We start from the raw sequence: 13562 nt of genomic DNA, 5'->3' as shown, positions 1-13562 counted from the left end.
TTAGGTTTTTAACACGATTATTAGTATCATAATCAGCTATGATGTTTTCTGTTGCAGGTTTTCACATTCTCTGATTTGCAGGGTGTCTTGATTGGCTAATTTAGGCAAATTATTTTGATTGTCTTGATGATGGTTGGCTGATTAGAACACAGCAGGGGTATAATTTCTTCCTGAGAAATGTTGCATTCTTTTGGTTTTTGGTACCAGAACACTAAGAGGGTTTTTCTTTGTGTACATTCAATTATGATATTTGCCCATAACACTGGTAGAATGCCTGGAAAGCAATTACATTAGTGATAGAATAAGCATGAATGCTGTTAGTGGAAAAATTGAAAGTCTCAGGATGAGGTAGGGTGAAGGAGTTTCCTACAACTGTAGGACCAGACTTCTGTGTTTCCTCTCTGTATGTCCTGTGTTTCTGTGATTGTTTTAAGCACAGAAAGAGGTGACTTGCTACAAAAGTATTCAGAACTTATATAGCTTTCCAAGAATCGCTCAGTAATCCTAGTTTTCTCATCCTACAGAACTTCTGGTCATCTCCTGTTCTGAATGCTTCACATTCAGGAAGACCTCACCATGGAACAAAAAAATTTGCTCAAAAGTTTAAAAAAAAAAAAAAAGTTTGCTTATATCATAAGACTTTTCCTTAAATTTAATGAAAGCAGTCATTTGATTTTGGTCATCTTTGCCCATCTCTGCCAAGAATTAGTCAGTCTCTTTCATTATTTGTCAAAGCTAATTCCATTCAGATTGTTTGCTTCCCATGTCTTTCAGTTACTACAAATTTTCTTAATTGGCTGAGTGGTAAAGACAGCATTTTTTTGGTTACTATTGTGATGTTTTTGAAGAAAAAACATGGTTTTGATTCTGTGTATTTTTGCACTTGAATAAATGGGATACTACATAAATATTTTAATTAATAGTTCTGGCAGAATAAGCTGTTTGCTTGAAAGACTTTATCACTTTCTTTGACACTTCTTTCAGAAAATTTCATGGAAGGATTTTATTACCTTTCCTTTTTGACCTGTGTTGCTTTTTTAGCTAATGCTCTGAAAGCCATACCTCTCAAGAATAAACCAAAACTAGGCTATATAAAGCCATGAGCATGAAATCTAACTGACAACTCACTGAACATCTTCCTGCTTAACCTTGAAGTCATCCTCAAGTTCTTCACTATCATTCAGGGGAATTATTTAGAACAAAACATCATCAGTAAAAGATCAGTGCTGTATAAAACCCACTTTCAGAGGGCTTTTAAAGACCCAAGCTAGACAGGGGATTTCCTGGGCTTGCTTAAACAAGCTCCAAGAAGCCTGTTAAATGCAGTTTTACAGTTAAAATGCCAAGGAAATGTAAAAAGATTTATTAACTGTGTAAGCTTTAGTTAAGGAATGAAGTGTAAATACCTGTGGAAAGTATTCAAGAAGCTCTCAGGAAATTCAAGAACAAGTTTTCAGCATGATTTTTGCTTTATTTGTTTTTTTTCCTTTAAAGCCTTAATTTCTGTTTTTTTACCTCATCAAAGAGAAGCCATCTAAATAGGGAATTTGGGTTATGACAAGATTAGAAAGGTAGTGCCCTACATTTGAGAGAGAGTGGTAGAAATGAAAGGGTGTGGGCTCTGGCATCAGAAAGACTCACGTTCACGTTCTGGTTCTATTATCCTGGGCATATTACTTGGCCCCGGATATGCCCAGGATATCCTCAGCTGTAAAATGGGTCATCATATGTTTCTATGAAGTTGTTCAGAGCATTTGATGGGACAGCACATGAGAGAACCTGCCACCTAGAAGGCTTTCAGTTTATGTTTCCTTCATGCTTCCTAAAGCTCATTGAAGGATATTTAGGCAGCTAGCTAGTCCTGGTCTCTCTGCCTTGTACCAATAAGTGTTTGATTATATTGCACTCATAATGAAGAAGATACCTAATGAAACCTCCTATAGAGGCAAATAGTAATGACTTGATTCCAACACTGCCAGTGGAGCCTCCCATCCGAGAAACAGGAGTATTTGGTGTTAATAAGTTAAATTTCAGAAACTAATGGACTCTGCTAATTGAATTCATCTTTGTTAATTAATAAGGTTCTAGGAAATTGGTTGCTTTGTTTTGTAATGCCCTGCAAAAGAGCAGTAAGACCTAATGACTACAAGTTCACTAGTTCCATCCCATTCTCTCCCTATACATAGAGTGGTGGTGACCAAAGTAACATCTTACACTTTGTCTTGAAATGTTATTGTTTAAACTCTTGGAATTATTGACTTGAGAGTGAATGTGGAAAAAACATGGATTGGGGATCCTGTGCTATCTGGCTAGTTTACATTTTAAGAGTTTCTTAAGGAGAAACTTGGGAAATCAGTCCAGTAACTACTGTTGCAATGCTGCAGCATAAGGGTGTATTGGTTTTATTTGCCAGATTGAGCCAAAAGCAACACCCAGGAAGTTGGTTTTGTTTTTTTTTTTTTTTTTCACTTGAGAGATGAAAAAATACTAATTTTTCTCCCTAGGAGAGGGTGCTGTTGAAGTTAGGGTTAAATAGTGTGGTGATTTCAAATTTGGAAGTGGAGTCAAAGTGGTAGTTACCCCGAGGATCATTCATATTCCCCAAGCTAAGCTTAGGTAAGAAGCATGTTTTCTAGGAACTGCCTTCTAGATGTGTGACTGTTTCTATACTCACTATATGTTTATCCCCAAAGAGCCATATCTATGAAAGACTGACACATTTCCCCGTTCTTTAATACAGAGAGAATTTCCTAAATTTTTCACCTTCCGAGCAAGGGATAAGGTAAGTACTGATTGTGTCCCACTCTTTTTTTTTTTTTAAATCTTCATTTTTTTTTTCTTTAAAACCCAAGAGTAGCTTATCTTTGCCAGATACTCTCTTTCAGTTCTTTCTCTACCTAAACTTGTGCTTTTTTTTTTTTTTTTTTGCCTTATATGTGTCTTGAAACTAAAGAAGATTCCTTTCTGAAAGAGTTTGGTTTCAGAAACCAGGAAATGTGTTTAGCTTTAGGATGGCCCTAATGATCTGATATTAAAGAACTACTATACTTAGTAGTATTATTCCTGTCATCCACAGATATTTACACTTAAGTCTTATTGATGTGCATTTGCTTTTCAATTTTAAAATACAGAATTTCAGACCATGTTGGTTACTTCCTGTTACCAGCTTTGCCTTTCCCTCTCCATTCACTCAATTAACATGTACTCCAAAGAAACAATTTTATTTCAGCAAAATATGCGATAAATGTAAATACAGCTTTAAAAAAGATAATAATTCTATATCTGTGGAGATACAGAATATTGCAAAGTGAAATATTTTCATTTTAAAAAAATTATATGATGTTAACGTGTTGAGTATTTTACTGTGTCATTTGAACTGTGTCAAAAATAAGAGTATAAAACCAGGCCCTGCCTGTAAACATTTTAGTTGGGTAAACCTAAAACACTGGTATGTGAAATAGATATTAATATGAAGCAGTGTGTAATTATCAAAAATGAATTGTATAGACAGTAATGCAGTGGGAGTTTTTTGTTTTTGTTTTTGTTTTTGTTTTTTTGCAGTGGGAGTTCTGAGTTAATTGGTGTTTTTGTTTGCTTGTTTTTAATGGAGAGCATCTCCACTTGTAAAAGCATAAATGATGAAAGCTTGGGAAATAAATAGGTATGTTAGTCCATAATCTTATGTAAGCTCTAGCATTATCCTTGTATGTAGCTCATTTTTGTTGTTTATTTGCACATCATCACTTATTTTTCTATTTTTAAGTATCTCTTTTACATATATGTTCATAATACAATTTTATAACTACTTCTCATTCTCTACTTTTGTGCTTAGTTTGAGGAGGATCGTATCTATCGTCACCTGGAACCTGCCCTCGCTTTCCAGTTAGAGCTGAACCGGATGAGAAATTTTGACCTTACTGCCATTCCATGTGCTAATCATAAAATGCATCTGTATCTTGGGGCAGCCAAGGTGGAGGTGGGCACAGAAGTGACAGACTACAGGTTCTTTGTTCGTGCAATCATCAGACATTCTGATCTGGTCACCAAGGTGGGTACTATACTTTGGTGGGAAGTTATCCCTGAGGGAAGGGACAGAGAAACAGACACTGCTCAAAATCAGGTTTTCATTTTTTGAATCAATGCTCTTATTTTCATTCATTCTGTTCTCTAGTAAACAACAGAAGTCTGAGAGTCCTTTCTCTCACTGAAATAAATATTCCAGGGGCACCTGGTGGCTCAGTCAGTTAAGCGTCTGCCTTCAGTTGAGGTCATGATCCCAGAGTCCTGGAATTGAGCCCTGAGTCAGGCTCCCTGCTCAGCAGGGAGTCTGCTTCTCCCTCTCTCTCTGTTCCTTCTCTTTCTCAGTTGCTCACTTTTTCTTTCAAATAAATAAATAAATAAAATTTCTAAAAATAAATAAATACTCCATATTGTAAAGAGCTTTAAAAAAATTTTTTTTCTTGGTGGTGGAAGCATGAAAGCACTCACTTGGGAAAAGGAAAAGCATCTTAACAGAAAAATCACAGGGAGTGTTGGGTGACAATAGAAGACAAAGAGAAAAGTTAGAGATGGCCTTATAAGCCCATCTAGAGGTAGGGTAGTTTCTGTGTATAGCAAGGCACTTCCTGGTGTGTTATCTACTGCATCCCATAGCTATACCCTTTCTATAACTTTTACTTCTAAACAGATTTACTTTCTAAATTGCTCTGTTTGCCATATGTGAAATGTAATCATGTTGGAGATATAGCTCCAGGGATGCCCATCATCTCCACCTATTGGAAGGAAATGGTTTGCTCTAGGAGGCAGGAGAAAGGCTGGGAGGTCTTTATTTGACCCTTGCCCCTGCCAGCTATTGTCATTGAGCTGACCCTAGGGAGAAAGGTAACATCAGCAGGTACCTTACAATTCTCGACATATTACTATTAAAGTTATAATAGCCAGTTCTTCACTGACTCCTCTAAAACACACTAATGTTGATGATGATTTTCTTCTTACATAGGAAGCTTCTTTTGAATACCTACAAAATGAAGGGGAGAGGCTGCTTCTAGAAGCCATGGATGAGTTGGAAGTTGCTTTTAACAATACAAACGTTCGTACTGACTGTAACCACATCTTCCTCAACTTTGTGCCCACGGTCATCATGGACCCATCAAAGGTAATTCCTCGTTAGTGTCTCTTCCAGCATTACTACACAGAAGCAAAGAGATTCATCCATATTTATTTATTCTTACTTGGACCTGGAGACCGGTACTCTCAGCCAGCTAGTTGAGCCCTTGATGTTTGAAGTTTACAGAATGCTTGTGAGACACAGTTTCCAGGAGGGTGTCAGAAATAGGATATAGCCATTGAGAGCAGACATCAAAACAAAGGCGGTATGATATTATCTTGTTGGTCATTTATAAGTACAAAAACATAAAATTTCTTTGTTATTCCATCAGTACCTGCTCAATGATATTTGTCATCATAGTGGTCCTGTTTTTTATAATTCCCTAGAAGTTCTCACCCGGAAAAACTTGCTCTTCTTGGGCATTTGTGTAAAATTGCTGCTGCTTTGCTCTAAATGTCCCTAAGGAGACTATGCACCTTCCCAAAGTGTCTAACCTGTTTCTCTTCATTATTTTTCCACAGGGAGAGTATTTGTTTGATAAGGAATTTTCACATGTGTTATGTATGTTTTCTATCCTGAGGCTTTATTCTAAAAATGCATTCCATATAATTGAAGGAAGGAAAACAGGGTGCTTCTATACTTGACCTTTTATCCCAGGTATAATAAAGACAGGCTACTCTGTTTGTATTCCCTCTAACCTTTTTTATTTTTTAATATTTATTTTTTCATGAGAGACAGAGAGAAAGGTAGAGACACAGGCAGAGGGAGAAACAGGTTCCATGCTGGGAGCCCGATGTGGGAGTTGATCCTGAGACTCTGGGATCATACCCTGAGCCAAAGGCAGATGCTCAACAGCTGAGCCACCCAGGTGTCCCTCCCTCTAACCCTTCTCTGCGATGTTATTGTGGAATTTCCTGAGAAGAACCAGTATCCCCCTTTCCCAAGATCAGTTACAGGCATGGACTTTTGCTTTTTGAACTTAATTTCTAAGACCTGAAAAATCATTTTCTACTTTTTTTCTTCAAGACTCCAAAACTACTGCTAGGTTTCTTTAGTCTGTCAGGAAAACCAAGGACAACTCACTGAGCATCAAGTCTCATTATCTAGTTTAATTAAAGTTTCCCCTAAGCATTCTGGGACTGTTGAGTCTGGAAGACTGAAAACCTGGCCAGGACACAATATAACCGTGTATGTTTTTAGATTTGACATCATTTCTCTGAGTTTGTTTAATATCTGCCTGTCTGCTTCCATTCTAAATACTCATACACCCCCACTATGTCTTTCCAGTCTAGAGAGCTGTCAGTTTTCTGTATGTGAGAGATTGTTGACTTTTATTCCTCTGAGAAAAAGATAGATAGATACTTCTTAGTTAACAAGCAAGTGTGGGACTACAGAAGTCAACTCCTTGAAATCCATCCTAATCCAAGATTCTGTGGTATGAAAATAGACTACAAGGGTCGCACATACTTCTGAAGAACCATAAGAGAAGGGTGGTAGATTTTTTGATATTTTCTAAGTTGAGAAAGCATTTTAGAAAGCTAATTCATTTAAGAAAACATTAAATTTTTATTTATTTATATTTACTTATTTATTTTAGGAAAGCAGTGATTTTAATCTTGACCACACTCTGGGAAGGTTTTGTAAAAATGGGAACATTAAAGATACTAAAAATATCATTTCACAAGAAAGCTTTAAGGAATTAGATAATTTCTACATCTTATAAGCAAACATTAATTTTGAGTAGTTATGTCCTAGCTGCCTACTGCCATATTGAGAAAACAAAATTTCACTTTAGAATCTGAATAAGGAGAAATCCCATCTAAGGCCATCTGGTTAAAATAACCTACCTACCTAAACCAAAAACTAGGAGCACTAATCTGCCCTGGTATAAGCCTGAGAGAAGCTAAGGAACATCCACCCCATGTACTTAAATCCCAGTTGGACTTGGCAATGACCAAGCTTCAGAGCTCTGTTTAGAGAGAACATCCTAGCACTACCTACAAATTGCCTCTCTTTAATTTGTGCGATTTACCAAGAGGCATATATTATAAAGTTTAATAAAATTGTATAGGAAAAAGCTCATGGTGGTAATTGCTATGATGATTTAAGGTCCTGTAAGTGCAATGAAACATAGTTACCATGCATATAAATGCTACTTAATAGCTGTTTAACTAGAGATTTTATTCTTATTTGGGGCTTTCTCTTAAATCCCATGGCTTGTAATTTTAGATACTGCAGATCTTTGATATAGAATATGAATATAATTGGGAAAGGAATAGGGAGTCGCATAGATTTGGGTGTTGTGAGGCAGAGAATCCCACTCCAATGCCATGCTGGCATGAAATTGTCTCTGACTTGTCCTAAGCAAGAGTAGGGTGGGAGAGAAATTATCTTACTTTTTATAAGGAATACATGTAGCGCATCTCCAGAAACCAACACCTTTTTCCATTCCATCTTTCCCAAAGATGGGCAGACCTGAAACAGGTTCTAGTTACAAGGTGTTTTAAGTTTTGTGCTTGGTGATGTGTCTGTGACAGATTGAGGAATCTGTGCGGAGCATGGTAATGCGCTATGGAAGTCGGCTGTGGAAATTACGTGTCCTCCAGGCAGAACTGAAAATCAACATTCGCCTGACACCAACTGGAAAAGCAATTCCCATCCGCCTCTTCCTGACAAACGAGTCTGGCTATTACTTGGACATCAGCTTGTATAAGGAAGTGACTGACTCCAGGACAGCACAGGTACAGTAGTCAAGCAGGCTCTTCAGCATTTTGAGTTGGTCCTAAAGATGAGCTACTTGTCCTTGTTATGGAAGACACAAACTCACAAGTCCCATTGATTCACATAGCGGAGTTATCTTCGGTCAGCTTAAATGGTCACATGAATTTGAAAAACTTCATTTGCCTTGTAAGATGTGTCTGTGTTCTTAATTGCGGATGTTATGAAACCCTCTATCTTTTGTGGCATGCTGATGAACCCTGAGAGATGCCAAGTGAACCTGACTCCAGAGGTAACTCTGCAATTTAGAGTTCTTTTTTTGGAGGGCTCTTGAACTACCTGAACTATCTGATCTGGTCTTACCTGTACTCCTTCCTGTTTTCAGCTAGACAGTCTACTCATTGGCAAGTAAAGAAAAGAGAATTTTGAAGTATCACCAACTTTGATCTTAAAGAAGGAAAATTTCAGCGTAATTTGATAGCTTTAGCTATGTCAAGCAGTGACTGTCATATTTACCCCTATGTTATTGCATTTACATTATTTTTCCTTCAAAGAGCTCAGAGTATTATATGTCTATAAAAGAGCAAAGTAGTAAACTTGAATCCCCTTTTCAGGTAGAAAAATGAAGAATGTGAAAAGGGAAGGTGAGTCATTCAGTAGATTGATTCTATCCTAACAGAGAATTCCTTTTAATCTGTATTACCACCTTCATTTCTAAATATTTGTGCCATTTGCTGTGATACTGGATTTAGGTTGGTTTGCTATGCCTCACATATTCTTAAGAACCAGGATATTGGGATCCCTGGGTGGTGCAGCAGTTTGGCGCCTGCCTTTGGCCCAGGGCACAATCCTGGAGACCTGGGATCGAATCCCACGTCGGGCTCCTTGCATGGAGCCTGCTTCTCCCTCTGCCCGTGTCGCTGCCTCTCTCTCTCTCTCTCTCTCTCTGTGACTATCATGAATAAATAAATAAAATCTTTAAAAAAAAAAAAAAAGAACCAGGATATTATTTTAGGTTTTTGGCCTCAACTTGGGAAGTGCATTTCTTCTGGTTAAAAGATGACCTTGCTCCAGTATGTGTACTCAAAGGTTTTAGTTTCTTCTATGCATGGGGTGCCAGAAAGAGATTATGTGTCTCTTGTTTTTGTCTATGTCCTTTTAAATCCAGAAACAGAGGCAAGAGAAGACATTTTTGTGTATTTTAAACATGAATTATAAAAACCTGAGTTTGGATAGTTGTCAGAGTGACCTTTCATTTTGTGCTTTGATTCCCAGTTAGATGGCCAGAGAAATCTATCCAGTGAGAAGTGAACAGTTAAAACAGAGAGAGTGAGTGAGCACAAAAGTAAAGTACAAAGGGGTGAGCAAGGGAAAGAGTATACAATAATATTTGCTGCATTTGATGTTTTTCAGGACAACCTTAAAGACATTTTCAGTCAAAGCTTTCCAATGGGCAGGGATATTTTTAATTAACTTCTACAATGGCTTCAAGGCAGGTCTATTCTTGTGAAAAATAAGGTGGCCACTTGAGATTTTAATGTTTTTGATAAATATGTTTGTTCTTCATAACACTTTTTCCCCCTTTCTTTTATTAGAAAGCTCTTAGATTTCCCTCATTCTGGCTAGTGCTGACACAGGGGCATGAAAGGCTCAGATGCCTTTAGTCAGAATTTAGTCTATGCCTGGCACAAAATAAGCACTCAATAAGGATCTGAAAGAATGAATGAGTTACCTTTTGCCTAAGGGAAAAACCCTATTACCTTGGGTCCTGCATATTTAGGAAGCCTGGAAGGAAGAAGTCTCCCTCAGGCTCTTCAGTTCAGAGAGTTCAGCAGCTACTGCTGAATGTAAACCCAGGAGCCCACGAGAACCAGCAAAAGGAACAGACCTTCAACTCTGCTCTGGTGCTTTTAATGTCTCCGTGATGCTTACTGCCAATTTATTTTTTCCCTGTCTTTGTTCTAGTGAATCATTATGTAAATTTAAAGTAATGGAGAACCCTGTGTATCATTCATTCATTTATTCGTTGATGTAACATGATTGACCACCTAGAGTGTGTCAGGGACTTTGGATTCCAAGATAAAAAGTAATCTCTATTCTTGAGAAATTTACATCGAGGGGGGGAAGACAATGGATATTTAGTTTCTCTGTAGTATGATTATTATTTGTGCTATCATAAAATAGGTACAAGGTTCTAATGGAACAGACTATATAGGATCAAAGTTTGTTTTCTGAGAGAAGCCCTTTTGCTGGCCCCTAGTAAAAGGTGTATGATATATAAAATATATACATGTTTTCATGAATTTATAAAAAATACATTTTACAAAATTTTTAAAGACTTTATTTATTTGAGAGGGAGAGAGAATCTGAAGCTGACTCCACACTGAGCATAGAGCCCGTTGTGGGGGTCATTCCCACAACTGTGAGATCATGACCTGAGCCAAAACCAAGAGTCAGACACTTAACCTATTAAGCCACCCAGGCGCCCCTGGATGTACCAATTTTTATATTCATTCACCTATTGATGGACATTTGAAGTTTTATTTTCCAGTTTGGGTTATTATAAATAAAGCTACCATATGAACATTCATTTACAAGTTTTTATGTAAATATGTTTTCATTTCTCTTGGGTAAATTAATTACTGGGTAATAGTAAGTGTATGTTTAACTTTATAAGAAACTGCTAAACTGTTTGCCAAAGCAGTCATACCATTTTAAATTCCCAGAAGCAGTGAGACTATCTAGGCTTTCTCCAGTCTTTCTTAGTCCACATAGTTACATTGCTTAACTAATGACCAGCCTGCCTGCCTTCCACCATGGCAAAAGTGAGTTGCAAACTCTGTACCCACAACTCTTGTCTTTCCTAATAGACAAGAAATGTAGTCCCAAGAATCTGTGCTTTTTCTTGTTTTGATTCAGTTTATCTCCTCTGAGTCCAGTTTTCCCATTCTAACACCCAGACCTCATTTAACACTTTGAATCTTTTAAAACATTACCATTTCTACCTAAGACATTGCTAATTCTACCTCCTACCCAGTGACTTTCACCATTAGTCATGTGGATTGGAAACTCCATTCTGTGGGGTTTTAAGCAGCCCAAGACAATTTTTGCCCAGTATAGGATTTGACGGGGCAAAAGTCAGAACATATTTGTTCCTCTGATGTAGGGGGCTAAGGATTTACTTAGCTAAATGGTGTCCAGGGTTTGGAAAAGCACTTAATTCTGTCGTTAGGCCTATATATCAGGTTCACAAATCTAATCCTTAGTGGTAGACCTAAGCTTATCTATTTCAGACCAGAATAGATAAGTGGGTATTCACACATACCCTTATTTCCTACATTTGTATTCACTGTGTTGGGAATCTATATTTTATGTATTCATGCATAAGGTGCCTAGTTTAGTGTCATACAGCCTCTGGGCACTCAATAAATATTAACTGAATTGAAGTAATGGCATCCCTTATAAATATTCATAAGCAAATAAAACTCTCTATATGGAGTATGAGGTACTCTTCTAGAAATATTTGAGTTAAAGTGATTAAAAACTGGTGTGGTGATTTCATTATGTGACAGTGTAGGTATTTTAGGACCTATTTACTAGGTGTAACATACTGGAGGAGATAAATATATGTATCTACAGTATATAAATATATATAATAAACACACTGATTTTACTATGGGCTATGTCTTATGAGCTAACAAGAACTGATTATTAGCTAGATGGAAGGATGAAATCCACTTCTGGCAAAAATCTTTGAAGCCTTTGTGTGGCTAATAACACTTATGGAGCAACTTCTAATCAGTTAGACTGAAGTGCAGAACCTTGACCTGACTGTCTGTTGTTGGCAAAAGAGCAGAATTCTCCTTAGTGCCTAGCTGTTCCTCAACTTAAATGTGAGGACTGCTCAGATTTGTTAGTTGACCTACTTCATTTCGAGAATATGGAATTCAAGGCACTTCAGAAGGCAAGCATTGTCAGTGTGTCTCTCAGATGTGAAATTTATACTGTACTTTCTTGTTAATTTTGACTAATCCAAAAGTGAGAGCAGCCCATGCTGTGTCATTGGTCACATACCATTTTTTGGAGTTCGTTAATCTGTAGAGAGGTGAAAACACTACCCAGTGTATAAAGGCATGTCTTAGTTAACCCAACCCACCAAAAATGTGTTTCAAGAAATAGCACTCATGAAAAAAGCCCCTCTAGGCAGCTGATTTTATATTCTCTCTCTTTCTCTCTTTTTTAAAAGATTTTATTTATTTATTCATGAGAAACAGAGAGAGAGAGAGAGAGAGAGAGAGAGAGGCAGAGACATAGGCAGAAGGAGAAGCAGGCTTCCTGCAGGGAGCCCGATGTGGGACTTGATCCCGGGAACACATCCTGAGCCAAAGGCAGACGCTCAACCACTGAACCACCCAGGGATCCCTATTCTCTATCTCTTAACTCCCCATACCTTTCTCTTTCTCCTGCAGATCATGTTTCAGGCATATGGAGACAAACAGGGACCATTGCATGGAATGTTAATCAACACTCCATATGTCACCAAAGACCTGCTTCAATCAAAGAGATTCCAGGCACAATCCTTGGGGACAACATACATATATGATATCCCAGAGATGTTTCGGCAGGTAAAGATGGCTAAGTGGAGGGCTCTGATATGTTCCAAAGAGACAGGGTTTTTCCTGAATTTCCAGAGGCAATTTAGCCTGGAGTGGGGGCACTTGCAAAGGGCAAGGAATATCTTAACACTCCTCATTTCTCTCTCATTCGGGATTTGGTGACTGCCAACTCCAATATTGGGTAGTTCTTTATGAATTAACAGGAGGAATGGTGAGGATAGAAGCCTCTATTGACTAGAAAGTAAACTGAGACAGCATGCCTGTGATGGTAGTTTATAATGACCTGTGTGAGGAGTTATGTGTCTCCTAAACCTATAATCAAATTTTGGCTGTTAAAAAGACATTTGAAACTCTAGTTCTTTTTTTCCTATTTTCTTTTTTTTTTTTTTTTAAGACTATTTTTTTTTTAATTTTTATTTATTTATGATAGTCACAGAGAGAGAGAGAGAGGCAGAGACACAGGCAGAGGGAGAAGCAGGCTCCATGCACCGGGAGCCCCGACGTGGGATTCGATCCCGGGTCTCCAGGATCGTGCCCTGGGCCAAAGGCAGGCGCCAAACCGCTGCGCCACCCAGGGATCCCTTTTTTTCCTATTTTCTAAGATAACCCAGGTCTTGAGCTGATAGCCTAGGTTACTATGGATAGAATCAATACCAATAACATACAAATGGATGAACTCTAGTTCATGACGCAGTTTAAAGTATCAGTCCTTTTGTGGGAGATATATTATGGCTGAATAAAAACTAGTGTGAAAAAATATGACATTATGATTCTTGTTCTTTATATGAAATAAATTCCTTTGATCTGTATGGTGAATCATCTCTATGCTGCAGATTTTTCTTCCATCAGTGGAAGGTAAGAAAAGTACATCTGCAACAGATAAAGTATCAAAAGAATACTGAATTTGTCCTTTCAAAAAAAAAAAATCTATGAATATAGGATTTTTCCAAGTCTTTCCAAGTCAGTACTACCATTATTACCACATTTGAATTTTAATAAAATAATATATGTATGTGGCCTTGGTATATAGTCCATCTGTAATTCCTGTATTATTTATAAATTCAAGAGATTTCTTTTAGGTAGCCATTTGTTTACAAGTTCTGTCTCTAAAAACATAATTA

General features: G+C 37.5%; 1 protein-coding gene across 7 annotated transcripts in view; it reads left to right on the top strand.

Moving 5' to 3' along the window:
* The window catches only part of ACACA (acetyl-CoA carboxylase alpha), a 289228-nt gene that overhangs the window by 177219 nt on the left and 98447 nt on the right, over window positions 1–13562 (top strand). For all 7 annotated transcript variants that reach the window (XM_055322849.1, XM_055322873.1, XM_055322865.1 and 4 more), the window contains 5 exons: window positions 2741–2782; window positions 3833–4048; window positions 5000–5155; window positions 7645–7848; window positions 12295–12450. In XM_055322849.1, the coding sequence (XP_055178824.1) occupies window positions 2741–2782; window positions 3833–4048; window positions 5000–5155; window positions 7645–7848; window positions 12295–12450 (774 nt within the window). The remainder of the gene's footprint in view (window positions 1–2740; window positions 2783–3832; window positions 4049–4999; window positions 5156–7644; window positions 7849–12294; window positions 12451–13562) is intronic.

The sequence above is a fragment of the Nyctereutes procyonoides genome, unplaced genomic scaffold (assembly GCF_905146905.1).
Source record: "Nyctereutes procyonoides isolate TBG_1078 unplaced genomic scaffold, NYPRO_anot_genome, whole genome shotgun sequence".
NCBI classification, from domain to species: Eukaryota; Metazoa; Chordata; class Mammalia; order Carnivora; family Canidae; genus Nyctereutes; species Nyctereutes procyonoides.
This window is presented reverse-complemented; position numbering and strand designations above follow the sequence as displayed.